This window comes from Pteronotus mesoamericanus, unplaced genomic scaffold, assembly GCF_021234165.1.
Source record: "Pteronotus mesoamericanus isolate MK-2021 breed Mesoamerican mustached bat unplaced genomic scaffold, CSHL_Meso_final scaffold_85, whole genome shotgun sequence".
Lineage (NCBI taxonomy): Eukaryota > Metazoa > Chordata > Mammalia > Chiroptera > Mormoopidae > Pteronotus > Pteronotus mesoamericanus.
In genome coordinates, this window is record NW_026555329.1 from 1,794,992 (window position 1) to 1,819,756 (window position 24,765).

General features: G+C 49.9%; 1 protein-coding gene across 1 annotated transcript in view; it reads left to right on the forward strand.

The window, feature by feature from the left end:
* JAZF1 (JAZF zinc finger 1) overlaps positions 1 to 22,005 on the forward strand; it is a 302,566-nt gene extending 280,561 nt beyond the window's left edge. Inside the window, exons 4-5 of the mRNA XM_054563892.1 lie at positions 14,721 to 14,890; positions 21,734 to 22,005. Coding sequence (XP_054419867.1) covers positions 14,721 to 14,890; positions 21,734 to 21,910 — 347 coding nt within the window. The 3' untranslated portion in view covers positions 21,911 to 22,005. The remainder of the gene's footprint in view (positions 1 to 14,720; positions 14,891 to 21,733) is intronic.
* Positions 22,006 to 24,765: the final 2,760 nt, after the last annotated feature.

Here is a 24,765-nt window from a genome sequence, read left to right on the forward strand (position 1 = left end):
CCTCCCTCCCGACCCCACCCCCACCCCCGCCGATAGAAACCTGCTCAGCTTACTACTCAAGAGAAGTAAACCTTGTAGACTTTGGAATGTTTATGTTCGGCCCAAAATGGCTCTGGTTTTTTTACACAGCTGTAAAGTGTATTTAACTCCCAAATATAAAACACTTCTTGACTACTGTTTCATAGCTTCATAAAACAAGGCTCTATTGCGTAGGTGCTCTATGTAGTCATCCTCTATCTTTCTACGCAAATCTGTTTCCTGATATTGTTACTCCAACGGAAGAAAATTCAGCCCCACATAAACTACCTTTTTTTTACAAGCAGCCATCAGAAGAAAAGTCCCAAAGACAATAAGCAGCCTCCGCAATTATATTTTTAACCCAAGATTACAGATCTAACTAGCAAGGAAGCAAAATCGCTTTAATTATGAATGTTTTTCATTGTGGTTGTGAGTGTAAGTCAGTAACAGATGTTCATTTTCCCCAGCTCAACTGTTTTTAATTCTTTCTTGAACACTGAGAACGAAATCTTTAAACATTTGCCAGAGTTCAATTAACATCACTGGCTGAAGGTGGAAAATGCCCTACTTTGTTTTTTCTCCGCCGTATACCTGCCTGGGCCGCCGGTGCCACAGAGCACCGGGGAAGGATTCCAGCTGGCACGGCTTTTATTACCGCAAAGTTAATTTGCAGAATCAGCCTTTGGCGGGAGGGGTCTGTTCGGCGGTTAATATATTTATTTACTTTCTTTCTTTCATTATAAATAAAATTGCACTGTAAAACCTTGCAGCTTAATTGCAGGAAACCCAGTGCTTTTTCTTTTTTTGTTGTTGTTGTTGTTCTGCAAGTGGTTAATAGCTTGTGTTTTGTTTATATGGCGTTGCAGAAATCTCGTGTAAGAATATGTTTACAGCCAAGGCTGGGTGACTCGGTTTATCGTGTTTTTCCTGTGCTCTGTGGAACAGACGGCTGTTCATTATTGAAAGGCCTCTATTTCTGTGGGGAATGGAGGGGTTTTTTTGGGGGGGGTGGCGTTTATGTAAGAATGCAGAATGATTTCCAGAGACTAGGGGCACTCGGAGGCTATAAAGCCTCGACAGCAGTTTATGCCGTGACATTACAACAGTTTGCTTTAGCACCTCAGAAGGATTTTGGCCGCATTTTCTAACGTGAGTCCTGCTGAACAGAGCACACGCAGCAGCCCTGTGTCTGCATGACGAGCTCACGCCTGACCTTCGGCGGAGGGACAACTGCATCTTCTCCACGCCCTTCCTTCCACTCCAGGGCCCACCCGAAAGGCCGGGGCCGTCCCGTCATACCCATTTGGGACTTGGCTTCCTAAACTTCCACTTTTTAGAAAAATGTAGTCACATAAAACATGTCTCATGGGTGCCAAAACTTAAAAATTATGCCTCCGAAATAGTTTGAAACAGCCATTTACAAATGCAAACTGTGCAAGTCGCTGGGCTCCGAACACGTTGCCCATTCCAGAGGTTTCTCGTGTCTCCCTGAAGGTTTGCTGAAGATCTGCTCATTTATCCTCATTTAGGCACCTGGAGAAATACTTCCTTTGTAGTCTGTGCCACGTGGATCATCCCATTAGGAAATCTGTGGATGACAGACGACTTCAGGGGACTTGCAAAGGGTCATTCGTGTGTCTTTGGATATAAAGGACTGTTCTTCTTACAGAGCAAATGCAAGGGAAAAAAACAGGAGACCCCAGGTGAAAAACAGAGGCTGGCTAAGGGCTGTGGTGATTGCATTATTAGCATCACAGCCCCTTGGCACGCAGGACTGACTGGGTTTCTTCAAGGCCAACCTTCATGCCTCTGGGCCAGGACTGATTTGAAAAACGGACCATTTGGATTTAGTGGTGACCGCCAATCAAACTCTAAATCATTAGTGGAGGAAGAGGACGGAGCAGTACAGTTACTCAGCGATGTGATAACTTAGGATCGAAAATTCTCACCTTCATCTTTTCCCCCAGGACTCAACTTCTACCTTGACATTAGAGGGACCGTTTAAGAGGAATGTTTAAGTCTCTTACTCCTACCTATTCATGGAGCTGCATCTGTGTACACAGATCACACCTGGGGGATACACAGACTTAGAGCAATGTAGGAAGCATTGCCAACTACCTGTAGTTTTTCAAAAGAACTACTCTTTCAACCTCACGTTCTCTGAAGTACATAGGCCTCTTGTTTGGATAGATTTGTTGGGGGAGGACTGGGCGTGTTCACCGAGCCAACTTCTTAACATGTGCAAAACGTGGGAGGTCTCTGGCGTATGGCTTGCAAATGCCTGGTTTCCCGTTTATTTGACCCAGGAAGCCACTGGCAGGACATTGGAAAAGGAGGGGCGTCCAGAACCTGGGTGCGGGACTTCTACTCCTGCCTGGACCCTTGCTGAGTGAGTGACCAGGGACAGGTCACCTCCCCAGGCCTCGGCCTTATCCTCTGCAAGAGGGGAGGTGGGCACAGAAGACTGAGATTCCTTCCCGCCTTGACTTTTATTATTTTATGACCCAGTGATGACACTGCAGCAAGGTCAAGCTTGCGCATTTTTAAATCAGTTCAAAAGTATGACCTGAGGCACACTCAGGACTTCCCGGGGCAGGAGAAAGGCGCAGGGCTGAGTGAAGGCGGAAGAGGGGCAGGGTTGGGATAGCACGGTGAAAGCCTCCAGGGAGGGCCCAGCGGAGAGGAGCTCGTGGCGGGGGGGGAGGGGGTGCTTTTTAAATAAATGTAGAGAGCTGGGGCCAGCTCGCGGAGGGTCTCAGAAAACGAGACGCAGAAATCCAAAATAAACTCTTCCTTTACTTGGCTCAGGAAGTCAGATCTTAATAGAAATACCACTTCCTATCTCTAAAAGGAGAGAAAATGGCAACCAGGAGTGGTGTTTTTTTGGTCATTTTTTATGGACAAAGCCTATTTCCTACCAGCATCTTCCTGGGTAAGATTCTGGAAAAACAGCCTCTCCGGTCTCCCCTGGGAGGTTGGATAACCTACCCTGGAGACACAGGAGAGGGAGAGTGGGGCGCGGGGAAGCCCAGCTGATGCAGTGGCGCCTGCACCTCGGGCTGGTGCCGCCAGGACACAGCTGTCTAAAGTCCCCTCATCCTCCGGCAGGTCCTTGTTTACTGTAATAAAACTTCCCATCCAGCCTGGCCACGGGCAGTTCGGGCAGAACAGAATTTAAGCACCTGATGATTCGGGAGTCAGCCTGTGAAGAGATCATCCACCCCGCTTCCTTGTGAGGGTTCGGGCAGAGTGACAGGCCTTGGGTTGTTTCTGTTGCATTTTGTCTGGGGATGGACAGCCCCCACTGTTCTTGTCTTCAGCTTTCAATAGGTTTCTAATAATAAACCCTTAGTCTCGTTAGTATACCCTGGGAAAGCTTCTTGTTTATTGCCATGCGGCATTCACAGGGCATCAGTCTCTTAGGCATGGTGTGTTAGGCACACGCAGGTTTTCCAGTCTGACCACGCATGGGTCCAGAGCAACCCTGAAGGTGACGGAAGAGGGGGCAGGGGCGGAGGAAAGGGAAGGGCGCGCCTACCTCTATTCTGAGCAAGGAAGAAAGACGTCACGCTGTTGGTGCCTGTGACCAGCAGCTCAGGGCCTGTACTGAGCCTGCCCTCTGCCAGGCACCGTGAGAAGCCTCTCCCGCGTGGGGGCTGTCCTTAAGGGCTGTCAGGGAGATACTGTTAGTTCCCCGTTTTCCGGGGGTGGGGGGAGGGGGTGGTCACCAGGGCTTGAAGATGAATTTCCTAAGTTCCCACAGACGGGACTTGGGTTTCGGCAGCCCTGCCCCCGGGACTCCTCTCATCACTAGGCCTGGCCGGAGTCGATGTTGGTAAGTCGTGGCAATGGGGAAAGCTCCCAGCCACTTTTGAAATCAACTGTGCCCATCTTAAAGAAGAATCCAGGCTTCCAGGAAAGTGCCATCGTGTCCTTGTCACATTCACGTGCCAGGACGGGCTGGGACAGGGGAGCCGGCTGGCCAGGCCAGAACACGCCTCTCCGGGGTGGGAGGCAAGAAACCCCAGGGTGACCAAGAGCAGCACGTGGGGGTGGCCAGGTGGCAGAGTTACAGCCACCTCCAGCTTAGGGGAAAGGTCGGTGGGCCAGGGCAGGCCGCAAGGGGCAGGGGAAAGTACCAGAGCCCACCCAGCACGGGACACTGACGCTGAGCCAGGGGCCTGGAGCCTCGGGGGCAGCAGCCAGCATGGCCGTGCGAGCGCCCCTGAGTGGGGGCCTTGGGCAGCTGTGTTCGCCTGCACTGCTCCGGGGGCCCTGTCGCTGGCCCCCGGTCTTCAGAAGGCCACTGAGCAATGCCCGTCATCCTGATCGGCTCTTGAATTGGTGAAATCACTTCTGTCCCTTCAGCCAGTGAAGTGACTCACGCCGATCGTGCTATGTGGCAGGTCCTGGTTTCAGTACTGGCCTATATAGTAACTCATTAATCCTCTGATGCGGGCACTGTGACAAAGGGAACTCGCATGAGTTGCCTGAGGTCATCGAGCGAGTCCTTGGTGGAGCTGAAAATGTCCTCTGTGACTGTGTGAGATGTTGATGGAGCAATAGAAATAGTAGGGCAAGTGTCATCAGGGTCCCTGCATGGTCACACAAAGACCTTGCCTTCCCAAACCTGCCACCGTGTCGGGGCACAGGAGAAACTTGGTAAACACTCGCGTAGGAAGTGAATCACGCTCCGAGCTTCCACTTCCCACTCGAGCCTTTATCATCAGGCCTGGAACGAGGGAAGTCTGACTCATTTTTATAACATACTTAAAACCATCTCTTTGGCTGAGAGTTCTTGCACCTGCAGTTTCTCGCCATCACTTCTGCCAAGGGTTGTCACACGCAGAACATTCCCCCGGATGCAGTGATAAATGCGGCGCAACCATCGTGAAGCGGAGCCAGCCTGACCTGTGCAGGACACAGACGACGTCACCGCCGCTTTCAGGAAGCTGCCTTGTTAGGAAGCCAAATAGCCGCCTTAGAAATCAGAAGTACTCTCATAAAATGTGTTTTTCATGTGGCACAGGCTGTAGTTTCCACATGGGACAAAGTGTGAAACTAAGCTTTTACGGGAGATCTCGAAGATGTGTGTGAACTCGCAGTGACTCTCATGACATTACTCCCCAGAGAAGCCACTTACTTTCTGTTGTGGTGCATTTTCATGGCATACGCTGTGTCTGGAAAGAGAAAATTACTCTGATGCAGTAGAAACTGGTTTTTGCTGCCAGCCCCTAATTATTGCTCATCTTGATTATAGCAACATTTTTCTCAATAGCTATCATCCTCCGCGTCCCAGCCCTCCTCTTTGAGCTTGTTCTTGGCACGGAAGTCTTCCTCTGTCTGTAGGTTTGCACCCTGTAAATATAGCACATTATATTTCACAGTTAGACGGGAAAACTGCGTACCAGTAACCAGCCCTGGCAGGCTGCCCCGATGCTGTAGAGAAAAGCTGCACTTGTTTCCAAAAAGACCGTCTTCTGCTCGCCTCGTTCCCAGGCTTCACATTATTAAAAGCGGGGCGTCCCCCCGGGGACGGCCTGGGCGCGTCCCCCTGCTCTCACAGTCTCTGTCTCAGGTCTCAGGATTGTGAATGAACCAAGGCAAGTAAGTTCAGATGTGTCATCCTAAACCAGCACTTTCTTTTTTCCCCTCAGCATTCCGCATCCTAATCCACTGTATTGCAAGCGTAAACTGCTCTTAGGCATTTTTGTCCCTGCATTTGAGGCAGTGACTCTAACCGGATGATTCTTGTTAGGTTCGGTAGATCCCTGGCCATTTCCTTCAAGTCTAGACCATTTTTAATTACTGATTAAAATGCTACCAACCAGGGTTAATGTGGTACATGACGATGCGCCGGAAGTTAATCACTTTATACATGTTAAGTCGTACCATCTTCACAGCAGGCCTGGGAGGTCCGCTCTAGTGTGGGTTCCCGCTGGAGGCGTAACAAGGCAGCACGACCGGGCTGAGGCCTCCAGGGCGAGAGCACAACCAGAACCCCGGCCCCGGCAGCCTGCTCCCTGCCTGCCCGCCCACCCACAGGGCCTCTGGCCAGGGCTGGCCTGGTGGTCGGAGTGGTGTTCACAGGCTCCCACAGAAGGAGCAGGCTGTTGTGTGCATCTCGCAGGTTGGGACCCTATCATTGTCATTGCATTAAACGAGTGTAATTCCAAGTATTGTACAAAGTATGTCAATTTCGCACAACTACCTATGCGATTGTGTCACATAGCACCGTCCTTCTGGGGCACAGGGGCTGTGCCGTGGACGTCCCTCCTTCCGCAGAGAATGGCTGAGACCTGCCCAGGCCACCTTGCCGGGGCCAGATGCCACAGGAGTAAGGAGAGGTAGCCCCATCGCCTACAACAATTTCCCATCGGCCTGCCTGTCCTCCCCACGCCTGTCCCTTTCTTCGCTGAGGCTGCAGCTCTGCCTCTGCACCCGCCTGACCCTTCCCGGTCGGCTTGCAGGTTCCTGCTGGCTGACACAGAACCTTTACCTTCCTCTTCTTTCTCAGCCTGTTTTACCTCCTCTTTAAGTGTTGGTTAAAATTGATTGATTTTCCCCTCTGGTCCTTTTAGAAGTTCTGTAAACTGAAATGCTGATGGTCACAAATAGCTTACAGCATCTTGACTGTGTCACGTAGTGAGGATTTGTTTTACTTGGAGACACACACCTGGAACAGAAGTTTCATGAACACATTACACTCTGATACCCGCTGTTCCATTCTGTCCTTTCATTTGTTAAATGCCAGTCGTTCCCATTAAATCGATGTCATGACCCACTTATGGGTCACAGTCTGCCCTTTGAAAACACTGTTAGAAGTAGGTCCTACAATTCGCCAATTGCCACAGGAAACCATCTTGTTAAATCTCCATGAATCCTGAGCAGCACCTGGAGAGCGAAGGGGAAGAAGTCACTTTCATATCCCCTAACGGGGCCACAGTGAGGCTGATGACGGGCTGAGAGGCAGGGGGGGGGAGGCGGCCAGGACCCACGCAGCTGAAGAGATGCCGTCGTCCTCACCCTTGCGCTCTCCCGAAAAGTAGCCAAGAGCCGCGAACAGTAGAGGAGATGCTCTTCTCTTGTGGTTTTCAGGCAGTTTTCCTTCCCTCTCCCCCAGGCGGAGACCTGGGAGTGCGGGGCCCGGGGAAGTGTGCCCCGCTGGAGCCTGCGGATGAGGAAACCAGGCTCGGAGCCAGGAGCCAGCCAGCAGGTTGGACAGCCGTGAGTGGGTGAGGGAAGAGCACAGAGGGCGCCTTTGAAGTCCTGAAGAGAAGAGAGGAGAACAGGCGTAACAATCAAAGGTTAATGAAAAAGGGGTCACTTTCTTTCTAGGTACTTGTTGCTTTTCACCTTTCCCTGAGACCGTGCCTATTCACATACAGGATTTCTTACTTTTGCTCTGTGGGATTGTTTTGAAATCTGAATTTCCAATTTTTAGAAGATGCCGATTTCAACAGCCTCAATCTTGACCTCAGAACAAGTCGCCAACCTTGGAGTTACCATGACACCCTTCCCACTTTTCTGATGGAGGATGAAGGAGCTGGGAGGGAATTCACAGCCTCTTCCGCGTAAACCTCAGCCCCTAACGATGACGAGAATCAGGTCACAGCGACGGTTGGTGCCTGTCCGGGTTCAGTCCCTGCTGTTCACAGGCCTGGCCAGTTGGGGGGCCCCGCTTTCTCCTGGCACGTCCCTTTTTGTCCGTGTTCTAGCAGGAAGTGCAGCTGCCTGTAACCATTTCATTGCCTGCGATTTTCATTTCTTTGTCAAAAACCAGCACAGAGAGAGGTGACAGAGACCTGGATGTATGCATCTCGTTTGTTATAAAACGACAGACGCTGAATCTCAGGCACTTAAGTCTGCTTGTGCCCTCACTGTGCCCTCGCCACTTGTCCTGTGCCCCCAGCGCCGTCCTTGCGTAGCTGGAAAGCGGGGCCTGGTTTGGGCCTGACGCTGCCCTTGCCATGCATCTGTTTGTTCAATGACAACACGCGGCGTGAGTGCGGTGTGCCAGGGCCCTGTGAGGGCTCCAGAGTGTGCTTCCCAGCGGCAGAGGAGAGTCGCAAAATCAAGATGGTTCAGAAAGTTCGGTGTGCTGGGAGGAGGACACCCGGGCAGGAGGCTGCGCCTGGGAAAAGACGGGCTCTTTAACTAGGCAGGTGATCAGGGCAGGCCTACAGAGCAGCCTCCTGGAGGGGGTGACCTTGGACCTGCGGCCTGGATGCTGCGCAGAGCCAGCCTTGGGGAGAGTTGGGAGAACAGTCCCAGGAGGGGCCGTGCCGGAAAGGCCCCGGCGAGGCAGCGGCCTCCGCAGGCCACGGACGCTCGGCCTCTAATCCAGAGCTTTGGCGGGGGACGGGGGGGGGGGGGGTGGCACTGAAGTGACCCCAGCGTTGTACATGAGGACAAACGAGCAGCATAAAAAGGAAAGAAAACTACAGGCTAGGGAAGTGCCATAGTGCCAAGAAAATCATTTAAAATGTTTAGTTGGAAGAATAATTTTATTTTTCAGTCACAGTTGACATTCAATATTACATTAGCTTCAGGTGCAAAGCGTAATGGTTAGACATTTATATAACTTACGAAGTGATTCCCTCCTCCCACCCCAATAAGTCTAGTACCCACCTGGCACCGTATTTATACACACCTATAAATTTATACATAGTTACTACAGTATTATTGACTACATTCCCTGTGCTGTACTTTACATCGTCCAGAACAACATTTGAACGGACTAGTTAATGTTGGAGTTAAATTGGAAATGTCGGTAGTGAACTCACGGTCATAAAGAGCAGTCCTTAGCGAGCGCTCTGGTGGCTCAGTAGCAGTGACCAGACACCAGCCCTCACGTGGGACAGTCTGACCCCCGCCCCAGCACCTGGAGTTGGGGCTCCCTGCTGTCCCCTATTGAAGTGAAAGGAGAATGTCTTAGAGCAGAAGAAATCCAAGACGGGCCCAGAGCTTTTGTTGTTCCCAGAGAAAAGGATGTTTCCAAGCAGCTAGGGAACCTCCAGTTCAAGATGGCAGTGTGAACACACACGTGCCTCTAGAATGACACGCCACAAAGATACACAGATGAGGTGGCAGCGACAAGGGGGAGGAAGTTAGGAAGCAAATGGCCAAGTGGTAGCTGAGGCTAGAAAAAGCGGGAGCCTGAGCTGACCGGCGTGGGCTCCGAAGCAAGCAGGCCGGCGCCCACGAGCCCCGACAGGCTCCCGAACTGGAGACGGCGGCACCACTCCTGTGAGCACGGGGAACCGCTGGCTTGGACACGTGAGATGGGTGGGTGGTGGTGCAGTGTGTGAATTGTAGCTCAATAAACTATTACATGTTTTTGTTTTTGTTTTTGTTTTTTAATTCAAGCGACAGATACCTGTGAATGTGGGGGAGAAAGAAAAAGCCCTGAGTCTCCTCAGGGTGGGGGCAGGTTCTGGGGGTCAGGAGTCACTGCGGCGTGGACGCCTTCACAGCACTCAGGATGCTAGAAAACCCTGGAGCAGAGGCTTGGAAGCCCCGGGGAAGCCGGCCGCCGACCTCAGAGGCTGCAGTCAAGGGCGAGGGCAGGGTAAAGACATTTTCACACATTCAAGGACTCAAAATTTTAACTGCCATGGCCCAAGCCAGAGGTAAACGAAGAAAGAGGAAGACCTGGACTATCTACACAAAGGGGCCACGCCCCATGGGGAGAGGCGGAGGGAAGCCCAGGGGAGCCACCGAACCACAGGCCCGGGAGGGGGGCCGCGCACACCAAAGCAGGGGGGCGATGGCAGCGAGGGGTGCGTCTTGGAAGAGGAGGGCGGGCGGGGGGAGGGGCAGGGAAGCAAGGGGAAACAGACCCGAATACCTGCGGGACTCGGACACCTCGGGAGGGGGTTCCCTGGAGGGTTCGGCATGATTACAGGCACGCAAGCTTGGGAGCCAGGCTGCCCGGCTGGAAGTCTTGTGCTGCTGTGGAGGAGCGTTGTGAGCCTGCACGAGTCACTTTGCCTCTCTGAGCCTCTGTCTTAGCTAAAGTGAAGATAACGATACCAACCCCATAGGGTTGCTGTGAGGTTTGAGTGACGAGACGCACGGCGAGACGCACGGCGAGCCCCACGTCGGGGCCGGCTGCCCTGGTGACGCTGGTGGCGGTGATTATGGTGGCGGTCAGGAGAAAGGATGCAGAGGAGAAAGACAGCCACCACACAGACTACAGACACGCGGCTTATTAACAACAAACAACAAAAATGAGCATAGTTCACTACACGGCCCGGTGCCACAATAATGCAGGCGGTGAATAGTAGTGAAAGCAAATATCGTAATGGGATTTTGCTAGGAGCAGGGGAAGTGCAGGAAGGAGTTTGGAAGGTGTTAGGTTGGCCAAAAAGTTTGTTTGGTTTTTTCCATATGATGGCTCTAGTAGCACTTAGTTGTCTTAACTTCATTTGAAACTTCAATTTTGTTAGGTTGTATTGTGACAGCTGTCATATCAGCGTGCATTTTTTTTAAAAACATCAGAATTGGTGAATTTTTGTGAAGCCATTTTAATACTGAAGATGGAAGAAAATACATTTATGGCGTATTATGTTTTCTTTCAATAAAGGTAAAAATGCAACGCAAGAGAAGATTTGTGCAGTGTATAGAGAAGGTGGTGTGACTGATCAAATATGTCAAAAGTGGTTTGCGAAGTGTCTTGGTACTATTGACATTTTGGCCAAATAATAATTTGCTGTGGGCTGTCTTACGCATTGGAAGATGTTTAGCAGCAGCAGCCCTGGCCTCTCCTCACTAGGAGCCAATAGCAGGTTCACCAGGATTAAAAATCTGATCCAGTCCATCGGGCTTTGTTTTAAAACACAGGGAGTGACTTGTCTTTGTTTGCTCCCCTGCTCTGTCAGCTTCCCCAGGTGGCACTTCAAGAAGCCACTAATCCAGCCACCGTGCTCTCAGGAAGCTATTTCCATAGGATTTTTGTCTGTTTTTCTTAATTAAGGTCTGTGGGTTTTCGCTTTTGTTGTGAGAAAGCTTTCCTGTGGACCCTTTAAACATTAACATGCAGGGAGGGTGTGCTGGATAGAGCAGGGTTTTTCTGTTTTCTGTTGGACACCCCGTCCCACACAGCTGGCACTTGCCAGGGTTCAGGGCTGACCTACAGAGCGGGGGCGGGGGTGGAGGAGGAGAGCCGGCTGATGGAGACGGTGCCAATGTGCCAGAGCGGAACCCCTTCCTGCTTCAAACCCTGAGCCAAGTGGCCTGAAGAAAGGAAGCCCCAGACTGGCCACCATGACCGTGGGCTGCTCTGGCTTCCAATGTTAAAGCGGGTGTGGGGTTCCGTGGCCCGTTAAGTTCCTTCTAGTTCCAAAATCCTGACTCCAGACCCCGTGTTCCCAACAGAGCTTGCCAGCAGGGTGCCTTGGAGGACACCTGCCCGCCTCTCCACCTGCAGCAGGAAACAGGGCCCACCCCCAGCTGCTGGCAGTTCTGTGCGATGCCAGCGTAGCGTTTGGGGCCCAGCAACACAAGCAACAGTGGATGCCCCCATCCATTTCTTTTAAAAAAAAAAAAAGTATCCTCAGGGAAGAATGGATGAAATAAACTGCTCACGTGACCTTTTGCTTATTTACCAGGTGCCAGGTGCTGTTCTAAGTACTTTTATTTTTTTAATCATCATCTAAGGATACGTTTATTGATTTTTAGAGAGGAAGAGAGACAGAGAAACATCAGTCAATTGCCTCCTATATGTACCCCAGCCAGGAATTGAACCCACAACCTAGGTATGTGCCCTGACTGGGAATTGAACCCACAGCCTTCTGGTGCATGGGATGATGCTTCAACCGAGCCCCCCGGCCAGGGCAATGTTTTAAGTACTTTTAAAAACGGGAACTCAGTTACTCTTCAGAAACCTTACATGGTCGCGGTACCATTAGCCCATTTTACAGATGACGAGTCTGAAGCTCAGAGAGGTGGTATCACTTGCCTGGGGTCACCTAGTTTGTTGGTGGCAACGCCTGTGCTCCCAGCTGGCCCTGTGGCTTCACTGTAGATGGGGAGGTGCCTGGATCTGCTGTCACTGAAAAGTTCAAAGCCAACATGGCACCTGTCTTGATATGATGTCCCTCTTGCATTTTTCTAATGGAGATTCCCAAACCTTTCAGAATTATCTTTTTTGTTCGATATCACAACAGGCCTTTCTAAAAGCATTATATATAATATGTATCTTTGATGCTACAGAAATGACCTTACTATATGCGGCAGGCCCTTCTGTGCCCAGCATCCTATAGACAGTAATTCCAGTTCTTAAACGGTAAGGAACAGATTTGCACCCATTTCACAGAAGAGAAAGTAGAGGCCAAGGGGCAGTCGCTCAGCCAATGAGAGCCAAGGCATGAGCCCAGGTCTGTGTGGTGCCGTTCTTTGTTAAAAGACATAATTGAGCATCAACAGGTCCTTCTTGAGCCCCATCCAAGGGAGACAGTTTCACAGAGAACCCAAAGGACCTGCGGTGGGCCGACAACTAGGGCGCATGTGTGGCCCGCGCAGCCAGGGACAGAGCCGGTTCATGCCCGTTGTCCCAGCCCTGGCTCTGGCAGTAAATTGTGTGGTCATCCTACCAGCCCCACTTGGGGCTCGAAGCCACGTGGCCTCCAGGCAACTGAGCCCACAGCATCAGCCCCTCAGGGCCTGGCCCCTTTGATCCCGTGGAGTTTTCAAGTTTTCTCTTCTGCTGGGCTTCGTTAAGCCCTTCCTCGGCCCACGGCTCTCCCTCCGTTGTAAACAGCATGGCGTGGCTCTCGCTGTTCAGGTTGACAAATTAGCCCGACAAGATGGATAAATTAGTCATTCTGACCTTCTTCCTGCCAGACGAGCTTTGTGGAGTAGCATTTATAGTTTTCTAACGAGCAATTTAAAGGACACCAGCATGTGGCATTTGTTTAAGAGTAAAATGCCCTAACCAGTGCCCTACTTAAGAGCAGGTCCCGAGATTAGCTCAGACCCAGGGATGTGGCCTAGACCCCCGTGGCGTCCTCTGTGTTTCTACGGCAGCCTGATTTGTGGGGGCCACAGCCAGGCACAGCAGGGCCCACTGAAACCTGCACTTACTCCAAAGCCTCACTTTTGCTGGTGGTTTTTTCTGCACCACCCGAGTTTCAAAACAGACGTTTTGCATTCCTTCTGGGTGGTAGATGGAGGGGACCCCGCAACTCGAGGAGGCTGAGAGGCTCCCCACGCCCCGAGAGCTGCTGGTCCTGGGGTCTGGGAGCAGCGGAGGGAAAAAGGGATCGCCTTTAACGGCTCACTGAGGACGCCTAAGCCCCTGAGCCTCACGCTTGGTTTCCTCGTGTGTATGAAAGTGGCATCCCCACCCCACAGGGTCACTGGAGAATTAAATGAGATAATGCATCTGAGGAGCCTGAAACCTAAGATGCACTCAAGCAATTTGCAGTCCCTTCCTTCCTCCCTGGGTCGTTTTAAGTGTTAGCCTCAGATGCTGGCGTCCTTGTTCCAGGCTCCACTGGCTCTTCAAACAATCTTATTAATGCCTATTAAAATGAAACCCAATAAAAGTGCCAATATTTGGTGTTGAAATAATTGATGTAGCAGAGTGAGCCCATGGAGCACCCAGGCAGCCCCTGGTGCAATTTAGCCTCACACCTGGGGGATGAATTTCACAACTGTAATTGCTACCATATAAGTCTTATTAATGCTGTGCTATAATTCCTATTTATTCCACCAGGCTTGTAAATGCATTAGGACTTGTCAACATATTATTTTACACTGTTTATGATCTGTGGAATTATGTCCTTCAGGGTTGTGTTGTGCAAAAAGCTCCAAATAAATGGCTTTGGGCCTCATTTAAAACGAGTGAAATGGGCTGCTGGTTGGCGTGGTTCTCCGTCCTGCCCCCGGAACAGAAGCCAGCGAAGTAGGTTTCAGCCTCAGCTCTAAGCAGGGCTGTGACCTCAGCGATAAGGCGGGATCCCCCGCTCCCGTCCTAGCCACCTGCCCGGGATGGGGTCCCTCCCCGCCTCCCGGACCGGGCTAGGTGGTTCCCTGGGGACAGGGGTGGGGCGAGTTGCTTGGTCTTCCATGATCTGGACCTGCCTTCTGGCCCTTGGAGCCCCAGGCACTGAGCTTGGGGTGACCCACTTTATAAATTCCCTTATGGTCTTCCCAGCTGTACCTATAAAGAAAAAGATCTCAAATTCATTCCCACTAAAATGTAAATATTAAGTGTAAAATGGAACCCCATCCCAGATTCTTGCAGTGACGAGGACAACAAAGCATAAAACCAGGGGGCAGAATTCTGTCCGTCCGAATGGCAGGCGTCCTGTGTGTGTGTGAGTGCACGCGGGCCCATGTGTTGGGGCAGGAGGTATTTGTTCTCATGGATTGTTTCTGGTTTTGGCCTCGAAGGCTTCCCGGCCCCTTCGCACTCAAGACTGGCCTGCCACAGAACCGAGTTCAGTTTCTTGCTCAGCTGATTCCCCGCTGTGAATTGTCAGGAAGTCCTTAACCCCGTCTCTTAGGCAGGACTGCGGATACCTCGCCAGGGCTGGCCTGGGGGCTTAACAGGTTTGCTGCCCCTTGTGCCCAGAAGGCCCTCTCCTGGGGCAGGAGGGGCTGCCCGTCCTGCCCCTGGGCCTGTCCCTGGCTCCTCCGGCCACCTGCAGGGAGGTGACTGCTCCTGACGCTCCTGCTCTTCTGTGACCCTGCAGGCAGTGAGTATGACGAGGAGGAGGTGGACTACGAGGAGTCGGACAGCGACGAGTCCTGGACCACAGAGAGCGCCATCAGCTCCGAGGCCATCCTCAGCTCCATGTGCATGAATGGAGGGGAGGAGAAGCCTTTTGCCTGCCCGGTTCCTGGATGTAAAAAGAGATACAAGGTAAAAAAACAAAAACAAAAAAACAAAAAACCACTTCATGTGGCCTGACCTTGATCTTGGGAGAGGGCAAGCCCCCTGTCAGGTAACAGCCCACCCTCCCTCTGAAGGGCGCCGAGGGTCCGGAGCCACGCCCTCTCTGCTGGGGTTCTCGGTGTTGGGTGGGGTTCCCCTCCGCTGGTCTGCGTGGGGCTGTAGGTCAAGAATTTTTGGTAGGAGGACTGTACCTTTGATAGTCTTCAGATTCGTGTTACATCAGTCAGAATACAAAAGGTCACCTATTTATTAGGCATACCCCTCCCCCAGTGCAGGGACTGGCTGTCCGTGTGGCTCGCAGGAGACGCAGGAGTCCGCTTTGAAGTCTTCAAGGCCTGGCTCACAGAGCCCTTTTAGGGAACGCTGTCATTGTCGGGTGTTTGGCTTCCAGCTGAGAAAGTTCTTGCTCCCTTCTTCCCACCCGCATGAAACATGGTCAGGAGAAAAGGGGGCTTTGATATTTTTCTCACCAAACCACCGCCTGGCTTCCCTGGGTGTCAAGAGGACGCTGGGGACACTACGTTTTTTATTTCAAAAACTCAATGGGACAAAACAATGAGAAGCACCCTCAACAATCGAGTGTGGGTTCAGGGGACACTTTTCTTTTAAAAGTGAACTTTCCCACGTTGCAGCTCTTTAAAATCCCACTGAGACAGAAACGGCAATGTCAGAAACATACCCGGTGCATCTCTGTGATGCTCTGCTGATTCCCCACAGCTCAGCAGGTTGGCTCTTTTTTCCAGAAGGCTTGAGAACGCATGCCGGCCTAAGTGCACCTCACAGCGTTCTCTCAAAAGTGTGTTTCTGAACACTAAAAAATAAGCTACTTCAGTTCTTTTTCTATCGGCTACGGATATAAAAGCACGGAACACAGGGAAGCGTCTCAAGGTTCCACCTACTCTGTAAACTTTTTTGGTGGAGAGTCCAGACGCGCTTTGTTCAAACTAAAGTGAAAAGCCCCGGGGGGCGGGGGGGGGGAGGAGGAGAGTCCCCGTGGGCTGTTTGAAGACCCAAGGGGGGTTGGAGCTGGGCGGCGGGGTGGGGGCGGGGTGGGGGCGGGGGCTCGGGGGGGATGGCAGCGCTGCATTGCTTTAAGAGGATTGCTTTTCGTTCTCTCCCTTTCATTTGCAAGTGGAGAAAGTCTGCCAGGGAACGCTGCCCCTGGGCCGGGCCTGCTCCCACAGTGCGCTTCTCTCTCTGCTTCCTGGACGCAGTTCCTCGGGGCTTTGCCCCCGGGTTGTGCCCTTTACTGTTGCGGGGGTGGGGGGCCGCGACCACCTGGTGCATCAGCTGCGTTAAAAGACCGGGCGCCAGGAATGAGGCAGACTGAAGCCCCCAGCACAGTAGACGCTGAACCCCGACTCCAGCCCAGGAGTACGAGGTGTCCTCTCCTTCCCTCCTGGAGCTTCGCTCCTGTTCTTACATCCTTTCCCCTAGTCGTTTCTATTTTGTCATTATTCTCTTAATTTATTTTTCTTGGGTGTCCAGCAACTTGCTCCAGTAGTTGTCTAGGTCTGGGGGTCGGTGGGGGCCTTTGTTGCATCTCCGCTGAGGCAAAGAGGACACTGAGTGATGCGGGGGCTGCTCTGGCGTCACTGACAGATGACAGGGGTGGCCGTTAGCAGCCCAGACTTCCAGGAGGGAAGGGTGTTTGCTTTTCTGGGCCGGGACACAGGATCATGGGACTGCTGCTCCTAAGCAAGTGCTCCGGGGGAGCGCAACCGCAGTCCCCAGAGCTTCCGCGGGACTCTCTCCGCTGGAAGTTAGTGGCCGCAGGGCTGTGCTTGCTCGGGCGTCGCTTTCCCAGCCAATCTCCTGCGCCGGTGGACCCGGTGGGCTCGGTGATGAGCGCGGTGCGGGGGACTTGGGGGGGCCGGGGGGCCTTCTCGTGTCACCTGCATCGACGGGAGGGAGAGATGGTGCGGTCTCTAATGTCCCAGGCTCGGGACTGGCCGGACAGCCAGGCCTCGGCCCGGGACGCCGGCAGCCCTCCGGACACCGCTCCTGCGCTGCCGCCTCTGTGAAGCCCCGACCAGTTCCCCGTCCGATGCCCGCCGACCTCCCGCATCTCTGTTCAGGGTCCCGACGGCCCCCGGCCCCTCCTCAGCGCCCAGCACAGGTCTTGGGCACAGGACACGCTCCGAGGACAGAGGGACAGGGGCAGAGGGCAGGCGGCCTCCCACCTGCCCCGTGCCGCCCCCACCTTTCCTCGGACCCCGGGCAGCAGAGGCTGGACCCCTGCCCCTGCACTTGGGCACGAGTTTAAAGGATGGGACGAAGTGCTCTGGTTTTTGACTCTGGTAATTTTTTAATTAGTCGTTAGGATTAATAGCATTTTGCTACTTTTGAGAAAGAGGAAGCAGACCAAGCCCCCCCGCCCCCCGAAAAGTTTCTCTGAAATCAGAGTCCTGGCTGCACGGAGAACATGGACTGTCCGGCGACGTGGCCTGGCCCAGCACCTGGACACACGGTCACGCAGGTGGGCAGGTCCGGGCTCCCCGAGGGCCCCGCAGCGGCTCTCAAGGCCCTGGCCTCTCCGCAGGGTCCCCTCGGAGGCTTTGGGGGGAGAGAAACTGCCAGCCAGTCCAGATAGCAGCTTGGCGGTAAAAAGCCAGAACTTTTAAAAATGTTGCTGTCCTTCACTACCATGGTCATCCTGCCGATGTCCCAAAGCACATCGCTGGGATGGATGTAAAGGCCGAGGTACGTGACTGAAAGCCAGCGCACGTTCGGCGAGTGCTGCGTCTCTAACACTAGGGGAACAGAATTGAATTCTGCCATCAGACTTGTTTTCAAAAAACATTTAATGAGGGACTCCAATCTTGTATGGTAGGTATCTCATAGAAAAATTACTGAAAGAAGACACCTAAGCTAAACAGTGACTAGATCTGTTCTTTTTTTATGCTCTTCTGTATTTTCTGAACTTCTACAATTATTAGGTTGGCTAAAAAATGTTTTTTCCATTAAAAAATGTATTGCTCATTTTCACCAGCAACTTTATTGATTTGGGTATTTTGAGCCTGTCGGCTGTCTCCAGCCATTGGCTTCTCCTGGGTAGAGGCCAGGCTGCTGCTGAACATCTCCCAATGCGTAAGACAGCCCCACAGCAAAAATTTGGCCAAAATGTCAAAAGTACCAAGAAACTTCGCAAACCACTTATGACACAGTCAGTCACACCACCTTCTTCATACACTGCACAAACCTTTTGTGTTTCAGCTGCATTTTTACATTCCTTGAAATAATTAAGCATAAAACATCGAATTGTTGTGTAATTTCCTTCTACCGTATTAAAATGGCTGCACAAAAATTCACCAGTTTTGGTTTTCTTAACACGTGCTGATATGACAGCTGTCACAATACAATCTAACAAAATTGTTTCAAATGAATTTAGAGCCATCATATGGGAAAAACAAACTTTTTGGCCAACCCAATACCTGCCTGCACACAGGTTACTTTCATAATGAGGGAGAAACCAGATCCCTGCCTGACTTGCCCTGGACATGTCTCTGCTCCACTGGGCTGGCTGGGTGGCTTCACTTCGAAGTCTAATATTACGCCCCCCACCACCACGATCCCCCACTTCTGTTTTTCCACTTCTCTCCATCAAATCTCCAAGCGACTTCATCCTCTCTTTAACGTAGAACATCAAGGCCCACAGGAAATTGAAAGTTACGGTCTTTCTATCAAGGGCATATGTTACATATTGTAATCATTTCAGGCCCGAATACCAACAGAGATCAAATACAGTTAAGGACGTGATAGCCAAGCTTGGTGACCAGACTTTAGGTTTCATGATTTGATTGGAGCGGAATTTTGAGAAAAATCCCCTAAATTGCTGTCCAGTGACCAGCCCAACTCCCTCCTCTGGGCCAGTCCTTCCTGGCAGGGACATGACCCAGAGCCGGCCTTTGCCCGGCCCACCACCCGGTCCTGCTCTGCACCTCGCCCTGCCCCTTCCTTCACACACCGGCCCCGAGTCAGACCACTGTACTCCATCGGCAGCTTTGCCCAGATGGTCCCAGTCCTTCCAACTCCTAGCATGTTGCAGAGACCACCACCAAGTCATACTGAGGAATGAGTACCTAGCACTTTGTCCAGGTGTGTGGAATTGTGGCAGGAAACACAGACTCTAGAATCCGGCCTCCCTGGGTTCCCAGTGCAGCTTTGTGACTCTGGCAACTTACCTTCCAAGCGTCGGCCTCATCTGAAACGTACTGATTTTAAGACAACAGACACTGAACACAAGGAGCCTTTAATTGTCCATTACGTTCCATACCCTACTGAAGCTTAATTCCCTTTCCTGTCTTCAGCGGTCAGACGTAAGCCTGTCACTTTCAGGTTGCCTGCCACTACTGGACAGTTTTTAAAGCCCAAACTCATTTTGAGATGTCTGCAATTGGAAACGTACGTGAATCTTTTTTAAGCTCCTAAAGTCTTAGAAAGTGGGAGTTCATGTTGCTATAGGTGAATGAGCAGAATGAGGAAATCTTGTCGGATTAGAGCTTGTGTTACCATTTGTGATAGGGGTATACTTTGGCACTCGTGAAAATTTTAAATCACAGCAAGAGGGAGGTAAGGTAGGCCTTTCTTAGGTTTTTTTTTTTTTTTTTGGCAAACCCTGGAAATGCCATGTGTGTCCAGAGATGCAACTGATTCCCTGATTTTTCCACATTAGCCAGGCTGATGTATGGCATTGCTTGTTTTCCTCACCACCAGACACACATCATGTCTCTATTCCAGCCTGTAAGAAAACAGAGTCCACTGGAATCTGGGCTTGTCCTTCTCCCGTGGGCTCGGGATTGGGATTGGTGCTGACTGGCTTCCTGTGGCTTTCATCACTTCTCATTTCTGACCTTCCCTAAGTATTTGTAAAATCTCAGGCATGGATGAAGAGTGTCTTAGCTCTGATCCTGTTGGACGTGCTATGCCTTTTAACCTGTTGGTCAAATGTTTATTTTTGGTTTCCTGTTTTCTGACAAGGTGTGAGTGGTACTGGGGCACAGGGGTAGTTGCGAGTTTTAATGATTCATCTTGCAACCAGTTCCCTTTGAGGACACGGAATGTTTTAGTAACCCTGCACGCACAGAAAGGGATGCTAGTGGGTGCTCAATGAACTTCTTGAGCCAATTAATGGGATATAAAGCAGGCAGATGCAAACTTCTGTCATTTCAGAGCCAGAAGACTTTCTAACATAGTTACTCTTACTTGGAAAGTTAAGTCTTTCTCTAATGGCCATGAAACTATTAACTGACTTTCCAGTAACTTAAAACCATTGTCTTTCAATGTTCTGTGGGTTGCCTGGCTCAACTAGGTAGTTCTCACCCAGGTCACTCGTGGCGGCAGCAAGATGCCATCGACAACGGGGCCGGCAGGGCCTACGCACCCACCTAACTCTTCGGCCATTATCACTCCCCTCCTTGGAACCCACTGCAGCAAGCTCTCATTCCCTGCAGACGACTAGTGATGGGCTTCCTCACGCTCATGCAGGAGGGACAAGGGCTGCAGGTGTTCAGGGCAGAGGGTCCTTGTGATTGGACTCACTGGACAACCTTCTGACTTGGAGCACTGCCAACTGGTCGCTATTTGGTACACCTGGGCTCAACCAAGTTTAGCAGGAGTCTCTACTGCAGGATGTCTAAAAAGTACTGACAAGCACTGCGAGTCTGTAAGAGGGAAATGTAAATAGGAATATCCATTCAACACATTTCGTTAAATGGCAACTCTCAGTTACTAACAATAGTGATGCATGTTCCAGCACATTCATTCCCTCAGATACCAGAGACTGTGCCCGATGCTCATGAAACAGCATCAGACTGTCGGTCCCTCTTCTCTGGGAGCTAAGGGCTGCATGTGGAGAGAGGGAGGACTGGGCCCGGAGTGTGCGCGTTGGTCACAGGACTGGGCTCAGGGGGACCAGATCCAGGTGGCACTTTCGGGAACAGCCCGGTCCTCTGGGGATCTATGTGCAGTAATTTCATGTCTCAAGCCCTCTCTTCCCTTAACCCCAATCCGGCAACAGCGATAGCACCTCTGCCATTTACTTTCTTGAATCTTAAATCAGTTACTCAGTTCCTTTAGCCTATTTCCTCTCCATTTAATGGGGTGAGCAACAGCAGCTTGGTTGATTTGTTAAATCTAGAGAGTGCTTCTAGGCATCAGGCCTTACAGAGAATATGCTGATAAGCTAGCAAAACGAATTAACCCTGTTAATTAACCCAATTAATCCAGAAAGACCCTGTATGTACCATGTAAGATCTGCAGGCCAGTGTGAAGTCTGGAACTCCTCTGTTGTTGAGACTTACACCATCTGAAGATTTTTCACGTCCACTGCAGGTCTGGGCTGCAACAACTTACTCGTCAGCTCAGCAGTGCTTTTGCTTGTGGGTGGGTAGCTCCCACCGTGGCAGAGACTGAACGCAGCGTAGAAAACAGACAAAACCTCTAGTAAAGTAGGGGATGAGTCAATTGCCAGTTCGTAGGGGTCTTGAATTCTGCTGCCCTAACCTGTGTTCTCTCTTTAGGCTTTTTCCCCAGCCAGCCTGAGGGTATTTTTCTGTAACTGCCCATTGTCACCCTTCTTCAGAGTGGGGAAAAAGATTCAGAGGGAACCGTGCTTCTGTCCAGTCTGAGTCTTCCTCACATGCTCACATGGAGTGTGAAGTGGGGACCTCCCTTCTCGGGCTGCGGCGCACCTTCATGCCTTGACTTCTCTGAGGTAGCTGTGTCAACAGCCGCCACCCAGACGCACCCTGAGTTCCCCACGCACCATAGGACTCCATCTAACAGGTGATATTTTTATCTCCTCTGCAGAATGTGAATGGCATAAAGTACCACGCCAAGAATGGTCACAGAACACAGATTCGTGTCCGCAAACCATTCAAATGTCGTTGTGGTAAGAGTTACAAGACAGCTCAGGGCCTGCGGCACCACACAATCAATTTCCACCCCCCGGTGTCGGCTGAGATCATCAGGAAGATGCAGCAATAACACGCTGGTCGTAACTGTGCCAAGGAATCCTCACCAGCAGTTGCTGATTTTGAAAACAGCCACCTTTTTTCAGGGGAAGCATTCAGCAACCCTTTAAAGAATTAAATGCATGCTTTAAATTTTTTCTGTAATTTTGGAATGATGTACCTTTGTAGAGTTAATGATTTTGTACATTTGCACATGTAATCATCATACCCATTTTCATTACTTTGATATAAGGTGCTAAAAAAAAAAAAAAAAGCTCTAGGTTCTCAGCACATTTACCCCAAAACAAAATGATTGAGGGCATGTTGCATATTGTTCGGTTGTACTGCAGTGGTATCAGCTGGGGGAGGAGGGGCTGACTGAGGTTTATTTTTCCCCAAGATTGTAATGTGATTGAGGTTTTTCAACACATCAACTATGTTCAAAACCAAAATCATTATCAAACTGGTTACCATGCCTTACATAATGGAGTTAGAATTTGTGATTAGAAAGACTTTAGGTAATGGAAATATAAATTAAGAAAGAATGTTTAACATAATATGCTAAAAATATTTTCATATTTAAATAACATACATAAAAGGTGTGCTTTCTGTGTCTTGTCTTGCAAGTCCTTTTGCCCGCTGAAAATCTTGCCATCTGACTTACCAATTATTTTAGTGTTATAAATAGCATTTTTGTACAATAGTCTGTTCAGTTCACTCATAATCTAACACATCCATTGAGTGCCTGCTGGGTGCAAGGGATTCAATTTATGCAGATTGATATTTGCAGACCAAGATACAAGTTTAATGAAATACTTCTCCCTGAAATCTTTTAGGAAACACTTTGAAATACTTACGTGCAAATTTTGTGTGTAAATTAGTTCTATCTTCATCTTTAGGTGAAGTTTTAAAGCACTTTGTAGTTCTCTATTGCCAACAGAATTAATGATTTATGTGTTGCCAATTCTTACAACCACTGCCCTAACAAACCTGTGGGTTGCAAATAAGAATTAAAATTCCAAGCACGGTTCAAAGAGGAACATTTCTGTTAAGGCCCCTATTGCTTCTTCATGTCCATTGTGTTTTCAGACTTTTTTTCTTTAAAGGCACTTTTCCTATCACATTGTAGATGTCTGTATTCCATTGGAAATGTCTGTTTAGCTTTATAAAACAATTTGCCGAAAAGAAATTGAGCCTTACTGACAATTAAGTGCTTTCTTGCAGCAGGTGGTCAGAGTGACTGATCGATGGCCTGTCAGAGTAACCCACGTCTGGACCATCCCTGAAGTTTTTCTCACCAACAGTACCATCATGCCTTGAGTGTTCTTTTCTCCCAAGTGCTATTCCTTAAACATGAGTTTACCAGTTGCCTAATATGCAATAAACATTGCTTTGAGATAGCCAACTACTCACAAAACTGGTGAAAAGCAAAGTCATATCGCTTATAAAGTAACTTTCTTTCCATATTCCCATTTGATTAAAGTTTTACAGCTGGGAAGCAGGTGTCCCTCCTCAATTTTCAGACATTTTGAAAAGATGAGACAATTCTGTTAGCCAGATGAGTAAGCGTCTATATTCTTAGAATAGCTGTGAATCCCTCAAATGAGGAATTTTTAAGTATTTGTAAAGAGACTGCCCTCTAAAAATTTCCTCAGCTCTCCGAAGAGCGGCCTCGGTCCTGAATATACAGTGCCATCCTCTGTTTCAAAGGGTGATCTAGACAGGAAAAGCTACTACTTGGTGCATAAGAAGGTCCTACTTGGCTATTTCACATCTACCTATTATTGACCAAAATTTTTTTTAGGCTAGTAATTAGCTTCGCTCCTTCTAGTGCAAGAAACCGCAGGCTGGATCAGTAGTTCAACAGCTAAACAGTCATAAAATAGTCGTTGTGCATGTTAACATTTCTTTCAACTATAAAACAAATTCCAGTTTCTACTCGCTTCTTCATTGTGACAGTATTACTAAACAAGCAAGGATGGGAATATTTTGTTATACCGTGTATAGTGAATGTATTGTACTGTGTCTGTGAAAACTGTGCTTTAAATTATATTTTCATATGTTTTGTTGGGGACAGAGCACATTAAGTTTGAAAGTGACAGAGGTTTTAGAACTGAAGGCAACTTAAATCAAAATCCTGTCAAGAAAAGCTGCTTATAAATGTAAATGAAATCACATTTAAAATAAACTGTCTCTGACCCAAAATAAACGTGGCTCTTTATTTTCACTAGCAGACATTATGAACAGTTCACCACAGAAACTACCCTATCCGCTCAGTGCCTTGTTCTACCTTAGGCTGCCTCATCCCTGCCACCCCCGCCCCCAGACTCAGCTGATGCATGCAGATGGTATTTTAGTTTTTTGCCTAACAGAACATCAAAACATGGGGGGCAAAAAAATGATAGAACTGTTAAGGAAAAATAAATCCACTATTTTATTTGGAGATGTCAACATCCCTCTATGAGCAACGCAAGAGCCAGCAGAACTCAACAGCATCATCAATTAACTATAGCTAACCTCCATCCAGCAACAGAATACCCAATGTTCAGGCTCACGCAGACCATTCACCAAGACAGACCAATATAAGCCACGAAACGTACTTTAATTCCTAAGAATATAAATCATACACAAAGCATGCTCTCAGACCACAATCAAACTGAACCTACTTTGATGTTTTCCAGCTTGAAGTGAAAAGCTACTCGAGTTCTAGACTAGGGAGATGAATGACCTCATTTCACTGGTGGTAGTACTAATGCCAAAAAAAATGCTCCCACCACAGAACATTTTCTCTGAAATACTGTTTGCCATGTGACCGACCTACACTGCGGCCCCCGGGTCTGCTCTGGCCGAAACATCTGGCCTCTGACCGCCGGGTACTGATTTTCCCTT